Source organism: Lucilia cuprina, chromosome 4, assembly GCF_022045245.1.
Source record: "Lucilia cuprina isolate Lc7/37 chromosome 4, ASM2204524v1, whole genome shotgun sequence".
In the NCBI taxonomy this organism is placed as follows: Eukaryota; Metazoa; Arthropoda; class Insecta; order Diptera; family Calliphoridae; genus Lucilia; species Lucilia cuprina.
This window is the reverse complement of record NC_060952.1, coordinates 92,653,851-92,673,255: the sequence shown is the minus strand read 5'-3', so window position 1 is coordinate 92,673,255 and position 19,405 is coordinate 92,653,851. Positions and strand designations below refer to the sequence as shown.

The 19,405-nt window shown below is 31.7% G+C and overlaps 3 protein-coding genes across 8 annotated transcripts in view; 1 reads left to right on the top strand and 2 right to left on the bottom strand.

Annotated features, from left to right (window-relative positions):
• The window catches only part of LOC111682973 (serine-rich adhesin for platelets), a 34,160-nt gene extending 32,491 nt beyond the window's left edge, over positions 1–1,669 (bottom strand). For all 3 annotated transcript variants that reach the window (XM_046950864.1, XM_046950865.1, XM_046950863.1), the window contains exon 1: positions 1,326–1,669. Coding sequence is in view for 1 of the 3 variants with exons in the window: in XM_046950863.1 (XP_046806819.1) it covers positions 1,326–1,350 (25 nt within the window). In the remaining 2 variants the exon portion in view is untranslated. The remainder of the gene's footprint in view (positions 1–1,325) is intronic.
• A 937-nt stretch (positions 1,670–2,606) lies between these two features.
• Positions 2,607–6,707, top strand: LOC111682986 (glycine receptor subunit alpha-4). Its single transcript, XM_023444991.2, has 7 exons — positions 2,607–3,048; positions 4,262–4,445; positions 4,506–4,732; positions 4,800–4,882; positions 4,958–5,092; positions 5,415–5,794; positions 6,447–6,707. Exons 1-7 carry the CDS (start codon positions 2,933–2,935, stop codon positions 6,594–6,596), a joined length of 1,275 nt encoding a protein of 424 aa, XP_023300759.1. The 5' UTR covers positions 2,607–2,932; the 3' UTR covers positions 6,597–6,707.
• Positions 6,708–7,569: 862 nt separating this feature from the next.
• LOC111682959 (myotubularin-related protein 13) lies at positions 7,570–18,355 on the bottom strand. 4 transcript variants are annotated; one of them, XM_046948283.1, is made up of 10 exons: positions 17,890–18,355; positions 17,317–17,491; positions 17,139–17,239; positions 16,003–16,597; positions 14,177–15,929; positions 11,501–13,773; positions 10,387–11,284; positions 10,209–10,330; positions 7,925–8,007; positions 7,570–7,845 (listed from the first exon to the last, which is right to left on the bottom strand). In XM_046948283.1, exons 2-10 carry the CDS (start codon positions 17,369–17,371, stop codon positions 7,753–7,755), a joined length of 5,973 nt encoding a protein of 1,990 aa, XP_046804239.1. In that variant the 5' UTR covers positions 17,372–17,491; positions 17,890–18,355; the 3' UTR covers positions 7,570–7,752. The 4 variants fall into 4 exon arrangements, with proteins under 4 accessions (XP_046804239.1, XP_046804240.1, XP_046804241.1 ...); XM_046948284.1 differs by having other exon boundaries at positions 17,978–18,355; XM_046948285.1 differs by having other exon boundaries at positions 18,189–18,355.
• Positions 18,356–19,405: the final 1,050 nt, after the last annotated feature.

Sequence of the window (19,405 nt, the reverse complement as noted above, 5' to 3'; positions counted from 1 at the left end):
TGAATATATGATTATGATTACTAAATGTAATTAATAAAAATATTTTTTAAAATTACTTAGTTTAGAATATAAAGTTTCGTTAATTTTACTAAATCTTGCAAATACTTCCAAAATTTTGCAGTTTTGAATATAAATTTATAAGTAGTAAAGGAAATATGCTAAAAAAAAACTTTATTTAAATCTCAAACAAAATAAAGTTTCGTTAAGTTTCAAACCTGAACAGAAACAATTTTTACTTTATTTCAATAGCATTTTATGAATAAGCTTAGAATATAATATAAACTTTACTCAAAACCCTTCAATTTACAAAAAAAGTTTCGTTAGGTTTTGAAAACCGACAAACCTTATTCAAAAGTCTAAATTTACAAAACAAAGTTTCGTTAAGTTAATTTCGTTAATTCCAACATTTTACAAATTTATTCATTCATTTTTAATTCTTGCAATTTTCTACTTAAAATCTTTTTTTTTTTGTTGTAATTTTGGTCACTTATTGTCTTTCTTTTATTAATTAGTCATGACAATCAATTTTACAAAACAAATTGCGTTTTTGTTTTTAAATTGTTTTTGTTTAACTAAAATCACGTCATAGCTAAATTTGTTAAACAATTAAAAAAACTACTCGCTAAAAACAAATTAAAATAAAAATTCAAATACTCTTTTAACACTTAAGTTAGTTAATATGATATTTTTTAAATTGCAATTCAAGAAAAAGAAACATTTTTTTTTTTTAATAATCAATAAACGCAGAATGTACACTTTTTTCAGCTTGACAAAGAATGGCAGAAATACCGGCCAAAAAAAAAAACACATGAACAGTATTTAAAACAAAAACAATAGAATAAAATACATAATATAACAACAACTAGAACAAAAACCTTCTCCTCTTCTAGTTAAAAAAAAAAACATTATATTCTATTCTATATATTATAAAATCTCCATTGAACATTAGTAGAAAAACAAAACACATACAACACCCCTTTTAAAATTTAACCCCCCTTTTTCAACCCCCCCCCCTCTTCTCTTAGACACTTGCTATCAACTTTATTCATACAATTTTTACTTTGATTTTAACTTCTGCATGCACTTTACAAGTATTTTTCCTTTACATTGTTTTTGTTGTTTTTGTTAATACTTGCTTTTGTTGTTGCTTGTATACACTTTATTATTGCAACCTTATTTGCCACCCACTTTTTCTTCTCTTTTTCTTTTCATACATACAAAGCAAAATGGAAATTGATTTTTACTAAGGAAAAATTTGTTGTTTTTGCAAGAAAAAATTTGTTGTTTTTTCATTTAATGAAATTTCCTTTTTAATTTTGTTATACCTTCGATTTGTTGTGGAAAATCCATGTTAATTATATTTAATTTTAATTATAAGCACTTTTTTTATAATTTTTTAAGCAATATTTTAATAAATTTTACATTTTTTTCAACACATTAAGCACTACAAGGGTTTTTTTCTTTCTTCAATATTATAGAGAGGCTGCTACTAAAGTGTATTTAATACAATAAACATATACCACAACTACTGGCCTTTATTATACATCTATCTAGCTGTCAAAATATTCCAGTTATTTTTGCTATTAACTAACTTAACGTCAATGTTTGTCTATCGTTTTTGTAAATTTTTCGGTTTTCAATATCTAAACAGCTGGACTTATGTTGCTGTCGTAATAATACTCTATGACTGATACTAAATAGTTTTAATGTCACTACTTAATGTACACAGTTGTATAGAAATGGTATTATTTGTACTTTGTTTATGTTTAGTAATGAAAATAGAAAACAACTATGTGTAAGGAAGAGAGAGAAAGCAAGAGACATACATGTTACAAACAGGGTTGTTATTAGCAAAAATTGTTAATATTTCCGGTTTGTTAATGAAAATCGTTCAAAAAGTTGAGTACTTAGCAGATTATATTAGAAATTATAAATTGAATCTATTTAAAAATGAAAAATATTATGAACATATATAAAGTAATATAACAGAAACTGTAGTTTAATAAATAAAAGACAATATTTTTAGGTTTTATTTAAAAATGATTCAAAATTTAAACTAAAAACTGCATTTTTATTTTTCAGCAATCTAGAGCTGTATTTAACTAGAACACTGCTAGAACTGATCTATATATGAAATGAACTGATAGAACTGAAATAGAACTGAACTAGAACTGAACTAGAACTGAACTAGAACTGAACTAGAACTGAACTAGAACTGAACTAGAACTGAACTAGAACTGAACTAGAACTGAACTAGAACTGAACTAGAACTGAACTAGAACTGAACTAGAACTGAACTAGAACTGAACTAGAACTGAACTAGAACTGAACTAGAACTGAACTAGAACTGAACTAGAACTGAACTAGAACCGAACTAGAACTGAACTAGAACTAAACCTGAACAAGAATTGAACTGAAAAAAGAAACCGGAAAAAACGTTATTTTTTTATTATTATTTTTATAATTTAATTCGCATTTACAATTGTCAATTAGAAAAACAAAAACAAAAGTGAAATTTGAAATGTAAGTGTCAAATGAAAAAGAAATGTTAGAAAAAGAAACCTTAGGAATTAGAATTTAAATATACCTTGATAGAAAATAAACCGAAATAAAATAGCGGAAAAAAATCAAGCTAAAATACAGAAAAACGCTAAATATTTTTTTAACTATATCCAAAAAATAAGCATTTAAGTTTAACAAAATTATTAATAAATCAAAGTAAAACATACAAGAAAAAGTTTCCGAATTCAAATTTTAAATCTTAATATTTCAACATATCTAAACTGAAGAAACAAAAACCTGGTTAAATGTTTAAAATCACATTAAAGCCTCACTATAATCAATTAATAAAAATCTATAATAACATAATAGTAAAAACTTGCAAGTAACCGTTTTTTAAATATAATTTGAATTAAATTTGAAAAAAATAACAATGTTTTCAATTTCAAACCAATTACAACAACACAAATTTCTAATAATTATAACACTTTATTTTTATCTGATATTTGAAAAATCAATATTGCTGTGCAATTGTGTTCACGGTTACAGGTAAATTTTAACGTCCCCAACACCCACCGACCTCCTGTATTTAGTATGTCTCCAAAAATAAATTTATTTTTCAATATTTTCTTATATTAAAAAACACTTTAGGTGTTGACATATTTTAATACCAATTTTTTATTGTAAACAGACACATGTCTAAAAATACATACATGCATATGTACATGCGAATGAATGTTTATGCACATATGTATGTACATACATATGTACATACATATATCAAACAAAACGTTGATTTGTTATTTTTGTATTGTCATACTAGAATGCATGTTTGAACACGACTCAATGCTTAATTATTGGTTAATAGTTTTTTCATGTAGCCCTCTTATTATAGAATAATTCACATTTTCCTAGCACTGTTATTTTATAATAAAATGCCAAATATTTCCCGCCAAATATCATAGTATAATCTTCTTATCTATTAAAATGACACCTTAATCAAAACTGTCAATTTAATGACAGCTTGTTACATTAACATTATTATTCAAAATTTACAAATAATTATAGCGTAAAGCATTTTCTTATCATATCTATAATTAGGGACAAGTAGAGATTTAAATATTCTTTACTGCCGTATCAATGACATTTAACTTTTTGTTTTGCAATTCGTTATGTTTAAGCTGTCATGTTATTCTCACTTTTGTTTTTATTGCACAAGGTTTTAAAGACTCATTTGTAAATGTTAGACAAAAGGAACAAAAAGAAAGTGAAAAGCAAAGTGTGTTTAACAAAATGTTGACCAACATATGGACATGGAAAAGTTAAACAGAATTATACAATTTTTCTATAGAACAATGATCTGATTCAGTCAACAGATAAATATTATCTTCAGTTCTAGTTCAGTTCAAGTTCTAGTTGAGTTTTAGTTCAGTTCTAATTCAGTTCTAGTTCAGTTCTAGTTCAGTTCTAGTTTAGTTCTAGTTCAGTTCTAGTTCAGTTCTAGTTCAGTTCTAGTTCAGTTCTAGTTCAGTTCTAGTTCAGTTCTAGTTCAGTTCTAGTTCAGTTCTAGTTCAGTTCTAGTTCAGTTCTAGTTCAGTTCTAGTTCAGTTCTAGTTCAGTTCTAGTTCAGTTCTAGTTCAGTTCTAGTTCAGTTCTAGGTCAGTTCTAGTTCAGTTCCTGTGCAGTTCCAGTTCAGTTCCTGTGCAGTTCTAGTTCACTTCTAGTTCAGTTCTAGTTCAGTTTATATCTGTTCTCTTTTCAGAAATAATACCGAAAGTGCAGAATTAGTATCACATGTTGAATCAAGTTTATCATTGCCCGATATTTTGCCTACGCCCTCGAAAACATACGATAAAAATCGAGCACCCAAACTACTGGGTCAACCGACAGTGGTATATTTTCATGTTACTGTTTTATCTTTAGATTCCATAAACGAGGAATCAATGGTAATATCAAAGCTCATCTGTATATTATAAAAAATTAAATAATTTTCGTTATTCTTGCAGACATATGTAACCGATATATTTTTAGCACAAAGTTGGCGTGATCCACGTTTACGTTTACCTGAAAATATGAGTGAAGAATATCGTATTTTAGATGTGGACTGGTTACACAGTATATGGCGGCCGGATTGTTTTTTCAAAAATGCCAAGAAAGTAACATTTCATGAGATGAGCATACCCAATCACTATCTATGGCTGTATCATGATAAAACACTGCTGTATATGTCCAAGTAAGTGGAGGATGAAATATTTTATATATAATGGAAACATTTTTGATGATTTTTCTCGATTATTAAGACTTACTTTGGTTTTGTCCTGTGCCATGAAATTTGAATCATATCCCCATGATACACAAATATGCTCCATGATGATAGAAAGTTGTAAGTTTTTTTTTTCGTTTTTCGTCAATTTTTTTCAAAAGAAATGTTTCAATTTGAATTAAAATTTACTTCAAGTATCACACACGGTTCAGGATTTGGTATTTATTTGGAATATGACGGATCCTTTAGTGGTGAATAGTGAAATTGAATTGCCTCAATTAGATATATCAAATAATTATACAACCGACTGTACCATAGAATATTCGACAGGTAAATTTGTCCAGCGGAAATAATTTATCATCTATAAACCAAAGACTTAAGCAACAAACCCATTAACATTAAACCAATTCTCTTCATCTTTCTCTCATTTACAAACATTTGTTTTTCATTCTCTTTTTATAAATTCCCTCCACCAGTTTGTGTCTTAAGTCTTTGGTTTTATTCTATTGTACTACGAATGGGTTAAAAAATAAATTTGATAAAATTTAAACAATTTCAAAGACACAATTAACTCAAATACGTTTTTATTAAATAAATTTTGAAATTTATTTTCTCAAAAACTATTTCTGTTTAATTGCTCTACACATTCCAGGCAATTTCACTTGTTTAGCCATTGTTTTCAATTTACGCCGCCGCTTGGGCTATCATTTACTACACACCTACATACCGTCCGCCTTAATTGTTGTCATGTCTTGGATTTCGTTTTGGATTAAACCGGAAGCTATACCGGCTCGTGTTACCTTGGGTGTTACGTCTCTTTTAACGTTGGCCACACAAAATACACAATCACAACAATCACTGCCACCTGTGTCCTATGTTAAAGCCATTGATGTTTGGATGTCTTCGTGTTCGGTATTTGTGTTTTTATCTCTGATGGAATTTGCTCTTGTCAACAATTATATGGGTCCGGTGGCGACGAAGGCAATGAAGGGTTATTCAGATGAAAATATTACTGATATGGATGATCTGAAAGTAAGTGGGAGAATGAAATAAAGATGTTTGAGTCAAACAAACGTTTTCTATAGAAAATCCTAGTTTAGTTTTGTTTAAGATCTAGTTGAGTTTTAGTTCAGTTCTAGTTCAGTTCTAGTTTAGTTCCATTTTAGTTCTAGTTCAGTTCTAGTTCAGTTCAAGTTCAATTCTAGTTCAGTTCTAGTTCAGTTCTAATTCAGTTTTAGTTCAGTTCTAGTTCAGTTCTAGTTCAGATCAAGTTTAGTTCTAGTTCAGTTCTAGTTCAGTTCTACTTCAGTTCTAGTCTAGTTCTAGTTCAGTTCTAGTTCAGTTCTAGTTCAGTTCTAGTTCAGTTCTAGTTCAGTACTAGTTCAGTTCTAGTTCAGTTCTAGTTCAGTTCTAGTTCAGTTCTAGTTCAGTTCTAGTTCAGTTCTAGTTCAGTTCTAGTTCAGTTCTAGTTCAGTTCTAGTTCAGTTCTAGTTCAGTTCTAGTTCAGTTCTAGTTAAGTTCTAGTTCAATTCTAGTTTAGTTCTTGTTCAGTTCTAGTTCAATTCCAGTTCAGTTGTACATCAGTTCTTTTTCAGTTCTAATTACAACTTATTTTTCTATAGAAAAGTTGTTTTTAACAGATAATTTGTTTCTTTTAATATAAATTTCTACCTTTTATTTTCAGTATCATCATCGTGAATCAATAATAGAACCACAATATGATACATTTTGTAATGGTCATGCCACAGCGATATATATTGATAAATTTTCTCGATTCTTTTTTCCATTTTCATTTTTTATATTAAACATTGTCTACTGGACGACATTTCTGTAATAATTAAGAGAAAAAAACAAAAAAAAACAAAAAAACATTTGTAAAATAATCACACACCTTATTATTTTTTGTTATTAATAATTAATACCAATAAATAAACACAGACACACATTTGTTTTAAAAATGTTATTTTTAGAAAATGATAAAAAAAAATGTTTTTGATTTGCATTAAATAGAAATAATTTCTTTTGTTTATTTTTCAAAATTTACTAAATTCAAAGTAAAATATTAAAAAAAAAATTATATATATAAATATAAATCATTACAACTTAAAAGGAAATTAAAAACGATAAATGATATATGTATGTGTAGGTAATAATATAATATATTTCTTTAACCGATTCTTTGGCATAACATCGAGTATAAAGGGTTTTTTTTTTTTTTTTTTTTTGAAAAAAAGTTAAAGTTTGTAAAATATTTTTTTACTATATAAAGAATACATTTAAATTATAAATATATTTTATATATGTATATATATATTTAGTTATGTTAAACAATTTTTTGTTTGTATTCATTTATTTAAGGATTAATCACATTTAAAGACATGGTAGATTTTTATTTAATTTGTAGGTATTCATTTTGTATATTTGCTTTAGAAAAAAAATAATAATAATCAGGAGATTTGTTTAATTATTATGTTTTTTTTTAAGAATTTTATAAACAAATTTATTTAATTAAAACTGAACTCAACAGCAGTAAAAGTAAAAGGGATTTTATTAGCAATTTAGCGTTATTTAACTAGTTTTTTTTTCTTCAAAATATTAAATTAAATAATATCAAGTGTTTGTTATATAAAGTGGAAGATTTTTTTCTTTAGTTAATACAAAAAAAACAATAAACAAAACAATACTTATAATAATAATAGTAATAATAAAAAAAACCAACTATTTAATAAGAATATAAATACATATTTTGCATATTGCAACGGAAATGCTTTGTTTTTTTTTTCCTTTTTTAATGTTTTTTTTTTTTCCTAAATTATATACACAGAAAATATATTTGTTAAACAAAATTAGTTTTTTTATATATAAATCACTTAAAACAATAACAAAATCTAAACTGATCATTAGAAAATACTCTTCAACTTCTGGCGGCTACTTGTACAAATTATTAACTAAAACAATAGCGTTTCTTTTTTTCTTTTTGTTAAGCATGTTTATTGTAAGCAAGCTTGTATCTTCTCGATCCATTCTTGGGCTAAATTAGCATCCATGGCATATAAATTATAAGTGCGTCGACATGTTTTTAACTAAAGAAAATAGTTGAAAATAAAAAAAAACACAATTATTTCATAAACTTTATTTGTTTAAAACAAGAAAAAAACTTACATCAAAGAATCCCTTTTCGTCAACACGTTTTGTGCCAATTTGTGTTGGTTGTGCGGCAGTAACAGATTGAACTTCAGCTAAATCTATAAGGGAAATTTAATTAATTTAAAAAGAAACAGAAAATGTTGTCTACATGTTGTCTCAACTAAAGCAAATTTTCTAGAGAAAAGATGTCTGAATTAGAGCAATTTTTTCTCTAGAAAAGTTGTCTTAATTTGAGCAACTTTTTCTACAGAAAGATGTCTCAAGATGTCATGTTTTTTTTTTTGAGTCAGAACTACATCTTCTAGAGAAGTTACCTTAATCGAAGGAACTAGGGAAAAGTTATCTTAATTAGAACATCTTTACCTACAGAGAAGATGTTTCAACAGCAGCTTTTTCAGAGATAGGTTGCAGCAACTTTTTCTACAGAAAAGTTGTCTCAATTAGAGCAACTTTTTCTACAAAAAAGTCGACCCTACAATTACAGCAACTTTTTCTATAGAAAAGTTGTCTCAATTAGAGCAACATTTTTTATAGAAAAGTTGTCTCAATTAGAGCAACTTTTTCTACAAAAAAGTCGTCTCAATCAGAGCAACTTTTTCCACAGAAAAGTTGTCTCAATTAAAGCAATTTTATCTAGAGAAAACATGTCTCACAGACAGCAACTTTTTCCAGAAAAAAGTTGTCCTAATTAGAGTAACTTTATCTACAGAGAAAACGTTTCAACAGCAGCTTTTTCAGAGATAGTTTGCAGCAATTTTTTCTATAGAAAAGTTGTCTCAATTAGAACAACTTTTTCTACAAGAAAGTTGTCTCAATTAGAGCAACTTTTTCTACGAAAAGGTTGTCTCAATCAGAGCAACTTTTTCTTTAGAAAAGCAACTTTTTCTATAGAAAAGTTGTCTCAATTAAAGCATTTTTTTCAAGAGAAAAGATGTCTCACAAACAGCAACTTTTTCTAGCGAAAAGTTGTCTCAATTAGAGCAACTTTTCCTATAAGAATGTTGTCTCTACAAGAAAGTTGACTCAATTAAAGCAACTTTTTCTTCCAGAAAGTTGCCTTAATTAGAACATGTTTTTCTATGGAAAAGATATCTTAATTAGAGCAACATTTTCTATAGAAATGTTGTCTCAATTAGAACAACTTTTTCTACAGAAAGATGTCTCAATGACAGCAACTTTTTCTATAGAAAAGTTGACTAAATTAAAGCGCCTTTTCCATAGAAAAGATGTCTCACAGACAGCAACTTTTTCTATAGAAAAGTTGTCTCAATTACAGCAACTTTTTCCATAGAAATTTTCTTCAAAGAGAGAAAATTTTTCTACAGAAAATTTGCATCAATAATAACAAAGTTTTCCATAGAAAAGTTATCTCAATCTTTTGCAGAGAAAAGTAGCTGTAGGGGTGCTATCTGGGATGTATACAATCAGGTTATGTTGGGTTCCAGGGCACTGTAATATACAGGGTAATGAGACCAGACAAGGGTCATTTCTGGACAATAATAGTGGAGTTAGGTCGGCCTTATGATCGAGGTTGAATGTTCACTTTTAGAATTAGACAGGAGGATCATTAGAGTTTTTGTAGGGGTGATAACCGGTCACTGCGCAATAGGAGGCTTTATGGGTTATTGGGTCTTCATCACACAAGAGTTTTGTAGGTTGTGTGAGGACGAAGAGGAGCTAGAAACAGTAGAACATATTTTGTGTGACTGTCCTGGTGCACAGAGTCTGAGGCGGAAATGGATAGGAAAAATATTCCATGATGACTTAGAAAATGTAGCTAGTTGTAGTATATGCGACATTATGGGTTTTGACAGGGGAGGGAATTGGCTATTTAGGCGTAGGACTTCGTAGAATTTCCTTCCAATACTATCAACATTCTTTCTCTATTAGGATAAGAATACATTTATTTCAAACTTATCTCTCCGACTTTTCTTATCTATCTTCTTTCTGTTTACTGTTCTTGTTTCTTCCTAAAGGGAATCACAATGGATCCTCTTGGGTCTCAGAGTGGATGTATAGCTATAGCTTTTAAACTAAACTAAGTTGTCTAATGTTGATAACTTTTTCCCAAAAAAATGTTGTTTTAATCAGAGCAACTCTTTCTTTGAAAATATTGTTTTATTTTAAAGAAAAGTTGGTGAATCAGAACAACTTTTTAGAAAAATTAAACTAAATCAAAGCTGTATAGAAAAGTTTTCCCAATCATATCAATATTTTCTACCAAAAAGTTGTTTTAATCAGAAAAAATGTTTCTAAAGAAAAATTATTAGAAGTAGAGCAATTTTTTTCAAATATTTACCTATAAATCCCTTGCATGTAGAATCCTCTGAATCATAATAACGTAATTGATGTTTTATAGAATCCAAAACAAACCAACGTTGTTTCCAGTTTTTCAACAAGGCACCACGTTTATACAGATGTCTTTAAACAAAAAAAGGTTAATATCAAATCAAAAAACAAAATCATATTCAACTCACCCTTCGTGTGTACGATTTTCAGCAACATTACTACTAAACTGATTATAGAAATGATGTGATGAGGTTCGAGCGGTAGTGGCGGCACTAGAGGCAATACTTGAAGTATCACCTTGTGATATATTCACATTTGGCGGTACAACACCTTCGACTGCTTTATATTTAGTGCAATTTTTCAGTGACAACTCCGTACAACGTTCATGATAAGAATTACCACAATCCATGCAACGATAACCCACTGGACCCCATAATAATTTTGTACAATGATTACAATTCGTGGGTGTTGTATAGGGATGTTTTTCGAAACGATGAGGATGAAAGAATTTATCCTGATAACCGGTTAAACGACCCTTCATTATAATTTCCAGTGTCGAACGTTTATGTTGCAATTTGCCATGATAGAAAATACTACTGAGTGATGATTTGCGTTCAATACGTTCGGTACGTGGCACTTCTAGACTCGACCAGACTTGTTGCCATTTTTGTGGCAAATGTCCGCGTTCGGTTTCAGCCTGTTTTACCTCGCTGAGTAGACAAACAAAGGTATTGGGATCGGATTTTTCTATATTATCATAACCAGCTGATATAACAATACGTTTGCCTTTTAGCTCGGATAAATCGAGTTCATCATCTGCATTGGTTAGCTCTAGATCGTAGGGTGGACCCTGAGCCAATTCTTCGTTGGTATAGTAAGGCCACAAATCTAAGGCAGCAGCACAACTTTGTGGTCGCAGTACTTCGTCTTGTTGGCAATAAATGAAATTGTAAAATATTTGAGATTTCGAATGTTGTCGTTCGATATAATCGAATATAGAATGACCAATGCGATTGAAGTTGACCAAAGTTTTGCTGCGCATATCGACAGGATAGACGCCGGATTCATCATCGGAACCGTTGTTGCCTGAATAAAAATGATAAAAAGAGAAAAAATTTGATAAAACAAATCTAAAGAAAAGCTATTTGAATCAGAGCAAAGTTGTCTTAATCAAAGCCACTTCTGGTCTGATTCTGTTTGAATCGGAGCAACTTTTTCTTGTCTGAATCAGAGCTTCCCTTTCCCCTAAAAGTTGCAATTATTCTAAACAAAATTTACATTTAAACGAAACAAATAATTTACCTTTATTACTGCCAATCAAATGTTTTGACGATAATGTACTCCTCTTATCCTCCACCGATGTTATGCCCATATCAAATCTCTCCACCTCACAATCGAATAGGAATGTGCGAAAACGGCACGATACCGTATGATAGGCCAAGAAACGTATATAAAACTCATTGAATTCAAAAGCCATAGGAAATTGTTTTTGTATCTGATACACAGCATCCATAAACTGTAGAAATGTGGGAGCAAATGCAATATTTGAACTATTGTGAGAAGGTTTTAGATTACTGCGATGAGCAAAACGATGACCAAAAGCAATCCATTCCTTTTCCACCAGAACACGAAAACCATCAATGGTACGATAATATGGATCTAAACATAATTGCGCAATGGCTGATATTTGTGCGGTTATATCCCAACCATCTTCGAGAGAGAGCATAACTGAGGCTTCCTGTAAATCGATAAGATCGACAACAGCTCCGGATAGTTGTAGTAGAGAAGAAATCTGTTGCAACCAATCGGATTGCTCGATATTCTTGGCAAATGTTTGATCGGTATCGTTGGTATTGTTCGAGGGCAGACAAGCGCGCATGAGTTTCTTAAATGCTATACGGGAATGCCTTATATCGGGATAGTCGACGGGTATAAACTCCGCACCCAAGTCAGCATTAACACTGGATTTTGTTTGTGATTTTTCACCCAAAACATACAAACGTATTTTACGATAGGCGGAGGCATTGGATTGATTCGAAACAGCTGAGGAATTTTTAATAGTGCCACTCTTTTGTTTACTCTCATGACTGGCCGAGAGTCCCTTATTTTTACGTGTTACCTCGGGCGTTAAAGAAGTGTTCAAATAATGTAAATCATCCACCACTGAGGTATTCAAAAGCAAAGAATTCATAGATAAATTAATGCCCGACAAGTTGTACTGGGCCAGTGAAATGTTTGGCTTGGGCATAGTGTCTATGAGAGCCATAAAATATTTATCCTGTTCATGATAATTCGCCACATCATTGGACATGGTATTAGAGCCAGTGGTATTTTTCAACATGCCTATTACGGACTTACTGTGCGGCAAGGCACCTCTTATCAACATGGCGCCATTACGATGACGCCAAGTGGGCACTGGTATTCTTTGACTCTTATAGCAACGTCCTAGATGTGTTAAGGCGGCATCGTGCACTTGTAAAGGAGCCACAAATATGGCTGGATAAGATCGACACATACTATAGTTGGAATTAACTGCCGTTATGCGAAAACCACTTTGTGCATCCTCAAAACCTAAACGTTTCCAATCTCTGACATAGTTCCTTTCGCGCATACGTTCTACATCCTTGGCGGTGGCTATGCGTGGCAATGTTTCATTATTGCACTCGAATTCATCATCTTCCAATTCATCGTTTTGGGAATGTGTTTCCAAAGCATCCACCGAAGCCACCATGGTATCAAAATCCATACCAGGATTTAGTAGTTTACGTTTGGGTGTAAACTTTTGCTTAAGGCCTGCCTTTTTAGCGGTGCGCATAAGTGTTTTCTTAGCGAATCCCTTTAAAGTTGAGTACTTCTCTTTGGCCTTTAAAGGAGCGGCTCCGTGTATTATTGTACCATATGATTGAAAAGCAAAATGTTCGAATTCATCTATGGGATGTCTGGCCTTACATAATATCTTACGAAAACTTTCTATCATTTCGGGTGTTACCTCTAAATCGAATGCAATTTTCATCAACTGAAATGTACTTGATCTTAACTGCAAGCCCTCCGGCATTGTCTGATCTAAGTGGGCCAAATATAACACTGATATTTTCTTCTCTTTCAATAAAGATGAAATAGGAAAAGCTCTTATAATGGTTTGTTCACAAGCTAATGGATCACAAGGATTTCCCTTGAATACTATGCGATAATTGGTGAGGAAAAGAGCTCCTTCTGCTGGTATTAAACTCTGTGTATCATCTTCCCGCCCGTCCGGCATTAGATAACATCTCAAATGTTCCGTTACGATTTCTTCGCCTGGCAACAGACAGGGTGTTTGTATTTTTGGTTTTTGTACATGAGGATGTCGTTTAGCTTCTAGATAAACTGATTCCAGAGATTCAATATGCATGTGTACAACACCAGGTACCATATCGTGCAGATTACGTATATGTTCGGATGTCACACCACCTTCGGTGCAAACGCGATCTATGAAACGTGATACGATTTTACCAACCGCGACACCAACTTCGGAAGCATCATTCTCCTCGAAACCCTCATCGGAGTGTTCACTTAGACTGTGTGAACCCATTATACTAAAAGTGAAAGAAAACTAAGTTCAGTTCAATTCTAGTTCAGTTCTAGTTCAGTTCTAGTTCAGTTCTAGTTCAGTTCTAGTTCAGTTCTAGTTCAGTTCTAGTTCAGTTCTAGTTCAGTTCTAGTTCAGTTCTAGTTCAGTTCTAGTTCAGTTCTAGTTCTAGTTCAGTTCTAGTTCAGTTCTAGTTCAGTTCTAGTTCATTTCTAGTTCAGTTCTAGTTCAGTTCTAGTTCAGTTCTAGTTCAGTTCTAGTTCAGTTCTAGTTCAGTTCTAGTTCAGTTCTAGTTCAGTTCTAGTTCAGTTCTAGTTCAGTTCTAGTTCAGTTCTAGTTCAGTTCTAGTTCAGTTCTAGTTCAGTTCTAGTTCAGTTCTAGAACAGTTCTAGTACAGTTCTTAAACTCACCTATTTGACACACTTTGATTATCATCAAAACGAAATGTCTGCTTGGGCTTCTGATGTCCAACAGCATTGACATCAGGTGGTATGAGCAGCGAAACCATTCTATTCGAATAATGTATAGCCTGGCTATACAATGTCGACTCTTCCGATTGAGCCAGTTCTTTTTTCTTCTCCTCATCAATGGTGGGTGATTTACGCAATTGTTCTGCTGTTATTTCCAAAGCAGTTGGCTCTTCGAGCGGCACATCATCCAAGACACAATTCGATTCCTTATTGTGTTCATTGGCACGTCTATGTTGCATATACAAGGCTTTGATATGAGTTTGTACATCTTGATAAAAGGTAGATTCCCAAAATTGTAAATTCTTCCAGATGGGATGATCCTGTATGCAAGTATACGCAAATTGTATAATCCCAGTAGAGAGTTTACGACAAAATATTGTGGACATGGGTAGTAAAGCGGCAGCCACTGTATACTCATCAATGCCAGAGGAATTTTGCAAAGTTTTATTCATAAACTTTATAACCAAATCGAATTGTTGATGATCTAGTACAGCTTTATTTCCGTGTACATAGCCAAACAATTCACGACAAAATATCAAACGAGCATCACGATGTTTAAGAGTGCGAGTAACAGCTGGTACTAGTTTTCTGGCATCGGCTATTTTATTCTCAAATATATAGGAAACACATGTTTTCAAAACTTCCAAACGTCTAGCTGAATTCGAGAGATTAGGTCTGACATCTAATACTTCTGGCAAGCGAGGTCCCATGGGAATGGTACGATTTTGATTGCGTGCTGATGTTAAACGCGGTTGTATGCAATTCTTACGTATGCCATCGTTAATAATCAACTCAACTTTTTCCGAACTTAAACGAGGAAATGCGGGTTGGTGTATGCGATGTGATGAACCCTCGGGAGGACGCAATACTTTTTGTACATACATTTGCTGATTGGGTATTTCATTTTCGTACAAAACTTTACCCAATTCCGAGATGTGTATGTGCAAGAGACTCTTATTGTTGGCTTCTGATTTTACAAGTTCATTCATAGAACTATATAACTCATCCCAGGCATCGGAGGGTCTCCAGGGTGGTCCACGCTCATTGACAAAAGTCGTAAAGAACATACTGTCCAGTACTCGATATAAAAACTCACTTTCTATCAAATCCCGGGCACCCAAAAATCCCGCCTTATGAAATGTTATTACCGGTTTAGGATGAATCCTTATAAGAGTCAAACACGATCTATAGCCTTGTAAAAGTTGAGCAAATAGACGCATAAATATGGCTCTCAATTCCTTATCGATGACAGCTTCTGTTTTGGGATAATTGGTAGGTTTCTCTTGCGATGGAAATGCCAAATCGGACTGTGATAGATTGGGAAATAGTATCATTGTCAATAATTCCTGAGTTTGTTCCCACAACGGAGACGGTAGTACGGGTACGGGTGGTGTAAGGGTTGGCGGTATTGTCACCAAACCACCATCTAAATCGACAACAATGACATCCAATAAATCGGTAATTTCAGTTTGTAAAGAACTGTGAATGCCCATGATGAAGGGAGTGGGCGTTGAGAGTACTTCCGTTAGGGGTGCCGGCAAAATCGGAATGTACACATGTGTATAACGGAAGGGATACATGAGAGCCACTAATGCCTTACAACTCTCCGTTAGGTGGGAATAGCTTTTCGAATGAAAGAGTATTTTGTTTTCAGTCATAACGGCGCACAGTAAAATTAATACATTTTTAATACCTACAAGAAAAATTATTAGAAAGATTAGAATCACATTTAAAATTTGCAATTGTTTTTCCCACAATCCACTTACCCAATTGTTTAAATAAAAAATTCACCGATGTACCCGTTACCGGCAACGAAGAAGATTGAGGTGGCTGCAAAGATTGCTTATCGCCAGCACCAATCGAAAATCGTACTTGTGGTCCGCCGGCTGGTGGTACCTGTATACAACCCAATATATTGCCAATTAATGTTTCCAAAGCATACGGTAAATTTTCTATATACACCGTATAGATGGTACCGAGACAATTTTTAAAGGTCTCAGCATAATCGAGTCGTGATATTAGAACTAAACATTTGGGAGCATACATAACACTATGATGCGAAATAAGTGATGTTGAAGTGTTGGGAGATGGCGATGACGTTGATGTATTTGCACAACCATTGTTTGTGGGTAAGCCGATGCTATTGTTGAGTGGTGATGAGTTCGGTTGATATTTCGTTGAGGTGGATATGGTTTCGTCTTCTTCATCGACGACTTTCTTGTTGAGTGTAATAGCGAGAGTTTCATGAAAACTCAGGCAGGCACAATAATGTTTATTGGCATCGATGTCGGTAAGAACGGAGGTAAAAAATTTCGGTTCTTGTTTTTCGTATGAGAGATTCCAGCCTAAGGGTTGGCAGAACTAAAGGGAGAAAAGAAGTTTTTTATATAGGTTTATTTACAAATACCAAGGAAGCAAGAAGAGATTGTGGAAATGGGAACTAAACTGAACTAGATCTGAACTAGAACTGAACTAGAACTGAACTAGAACTGAACTAGAACTGAACTAGAACTGAACTAGAACTGAACTAGAACTGAACTAGAACTGAACTAGAACTGAACTAGAACTGAACTAGAACTGAACTAGAACTGAACTAGAACTGAACTAGAACTGAACTAGAACTGAACTAGAACTGAACTAGAACTAGAACTAGAACTGAACTAGAACTAGAACTGAACTAGAACTGAATTAGAAGTGAACTAGAACTGAACGAATAAGCTGTTACTAAAATGGTCGCATTAAAATCTTCTTTATGGAATGGGAACAGTCCAGGCTGCCTAAAACTGTACCGCAATATAGAGAAACGCCTCTCTTATTCTTTTAAAAATGTTTTAAGAGAGGATTACATAAATTCCACTGTACACTATAAATTCTCCCTTTTTCATAGTTGCAAAATATTTACCCATTCTATGCCTTCTATAAACGGTGTATCCGGCCAATCTTTTTCGGGAAAACGTTGTATAATCTTGCCACATGTTAGCAATTGGTTATCTGTAGTTGTACCTAATTATAGAAAAATAAACATTAAATGAAAATTAAATATAGTTTTCTTACGACTAAGAGAAAAACAAAAAACTCACGATCTTTTTCATTATCATAACCAACAATAACAAAGTAATCTGCCAGCCGTGACATTGCTCTCCCAAAAAAATAATGACCAGTTTATGAAGATAAGGAAGTTGGTTTGATGTTGTTAATAATGCATTGCCTGCGTTTTCTTTTTATTGTTTTTTTTATCAAACTCTTTTATAATTTCTTTGTAATTGTAAAAATAAAATAAAAACAAAACAAGAAATTTTTTTGTTATCAAACACACATACACACGACCGGTGGACAAACTTTTTTTGGTACTTCCTTACAAAGATTTTTTTGTGTTAAAAGGTTTTGTATATTTTCTTTTTAAATTTAGTGAATTATTAATTAATTATTAATTTAATAACTATTGTTTTAATCCCCTCTTATGTTTGTTTCTTTATTTTTTCTTAATATCTTGACAAAACCACTTTTTCTTGTTTTGTTATTGTATTCACCTTTAAATTTTATTATAAATTTTAAATTACGTTCCTTTTTTTGCCAGATTTCAATTCTTCTTTTCTAATTTGCATACACAAAAAAAATACACAAAACTTCTTTTCTTTTCTACTTTTTCATACCAGTTTGCCCCGTTTTTTATTTAATATTTAATTAATTCTAAACACGTTCACGGTTTTAAAATAATGTTTTCATATTTCTGCTTGTTACCGATTTACATGTCAAATTTATTTATTAACTTTTCTCAAACTATAAATTTAGATTTCTTTAATATGTTTCGCATTTTTTTTTTTTTTTTTTGTAAAATAATCCGTAAAAATAATTTTTTATGTTGCTGTGTATTATGTGTGTAGAAGAGCTCCGTTCAACCACACCCCTAGTAAAAAAAAGTTTCTTATTGTTTTGTGGTTTTTTTCCTTACAATTTAATGTTTTTATTAAATTTCTTTGTTATTTGCTAAGAATAAAATGTTTACTTTAAATAAAACACAATTAATTTAGTATAAACAAATGAATACGCGTCGTTTTTTTGTTAATTAATTGTGCCAAGTTGATGTATTATAATCAGAGCCCTGCGCCGACAAATATTAACGACGGAGGCGACTGTCACTAAATATATCGGCGACGGCTTATAATCTACTGTAAGCCGGCTAAGTTTTCAACTTCGTTTTCGTTTTTAAATTTTCAACGATTTTAAATAAAAACGGAATCCGAGAGATCAGAAAGTGGAATTTTAGAAGCAAATATATTGTTTATAACAGCAAAACAGAGCAAGGTCAAAAGTTGTGTGAAAAATTATGCAGGGATGAATAAAAAATTAAAAACAAATCCATCCTCCAAGTTTTACGAGGATCGGCCGATATTTAAACCTATCCTCCATATAAAACATCTTGCAGAAAATCAGTTTCTTCCAGAACAACATCAATTAAAGGGATCACAAAAAGATTGAAAAATATTCCAAAAGTTTCACTTTGAAAACATTATTATAGTGTATGAAAATTTGTAACTCTAAAGGCAGACTATGATTCTAATTTCAATATTACAGAAAAAACCGTTGAAGAACGATAAAGTACCAGACAGTGCCTTTTTATAGATTTTCATTAAATCAGAAATTCCTCGCATACAGATTTCTATACAATCAGGAAGCTGCGTGTCCAATTTTAGGTTCAATATTATAGAAAATTCGAAAATTATTAGTAAAATAACAAAAAAGTACCAGTAAGTATCCTTTTTAAAATTTCGTTCAATTAGGATTCTGGGTGTTTAATTTTATGTTTATATATTCAATATTTTAGAAAACTCAAAAAGTACCAGATGAAGTACGAAAAAGTACCAAAAGACCTCTTTTATTTAATTTCATGTTTCTAAGATCATTACTATAGAAAATATTTAAAAAATTCAAAAAGTGGCAGTAAAAGAATGAAAAAGTACCAGAAATACCGAAATTTAAATTTTCATTCACTCAAGTCCCTGATTGCTTAGTTTTATGTTTTTAGGTTCATTATAATAGAAAATTCAAATAGTACCAGTTGAAGAACGAAAAAGTACCAAGAAGTTCCGTTTTATATGTTCTCACTTACTCCAGGTCCTACAGGTTTTATTTCATGTCTATAGATTCAATATTAAAGAAAATTCAAAA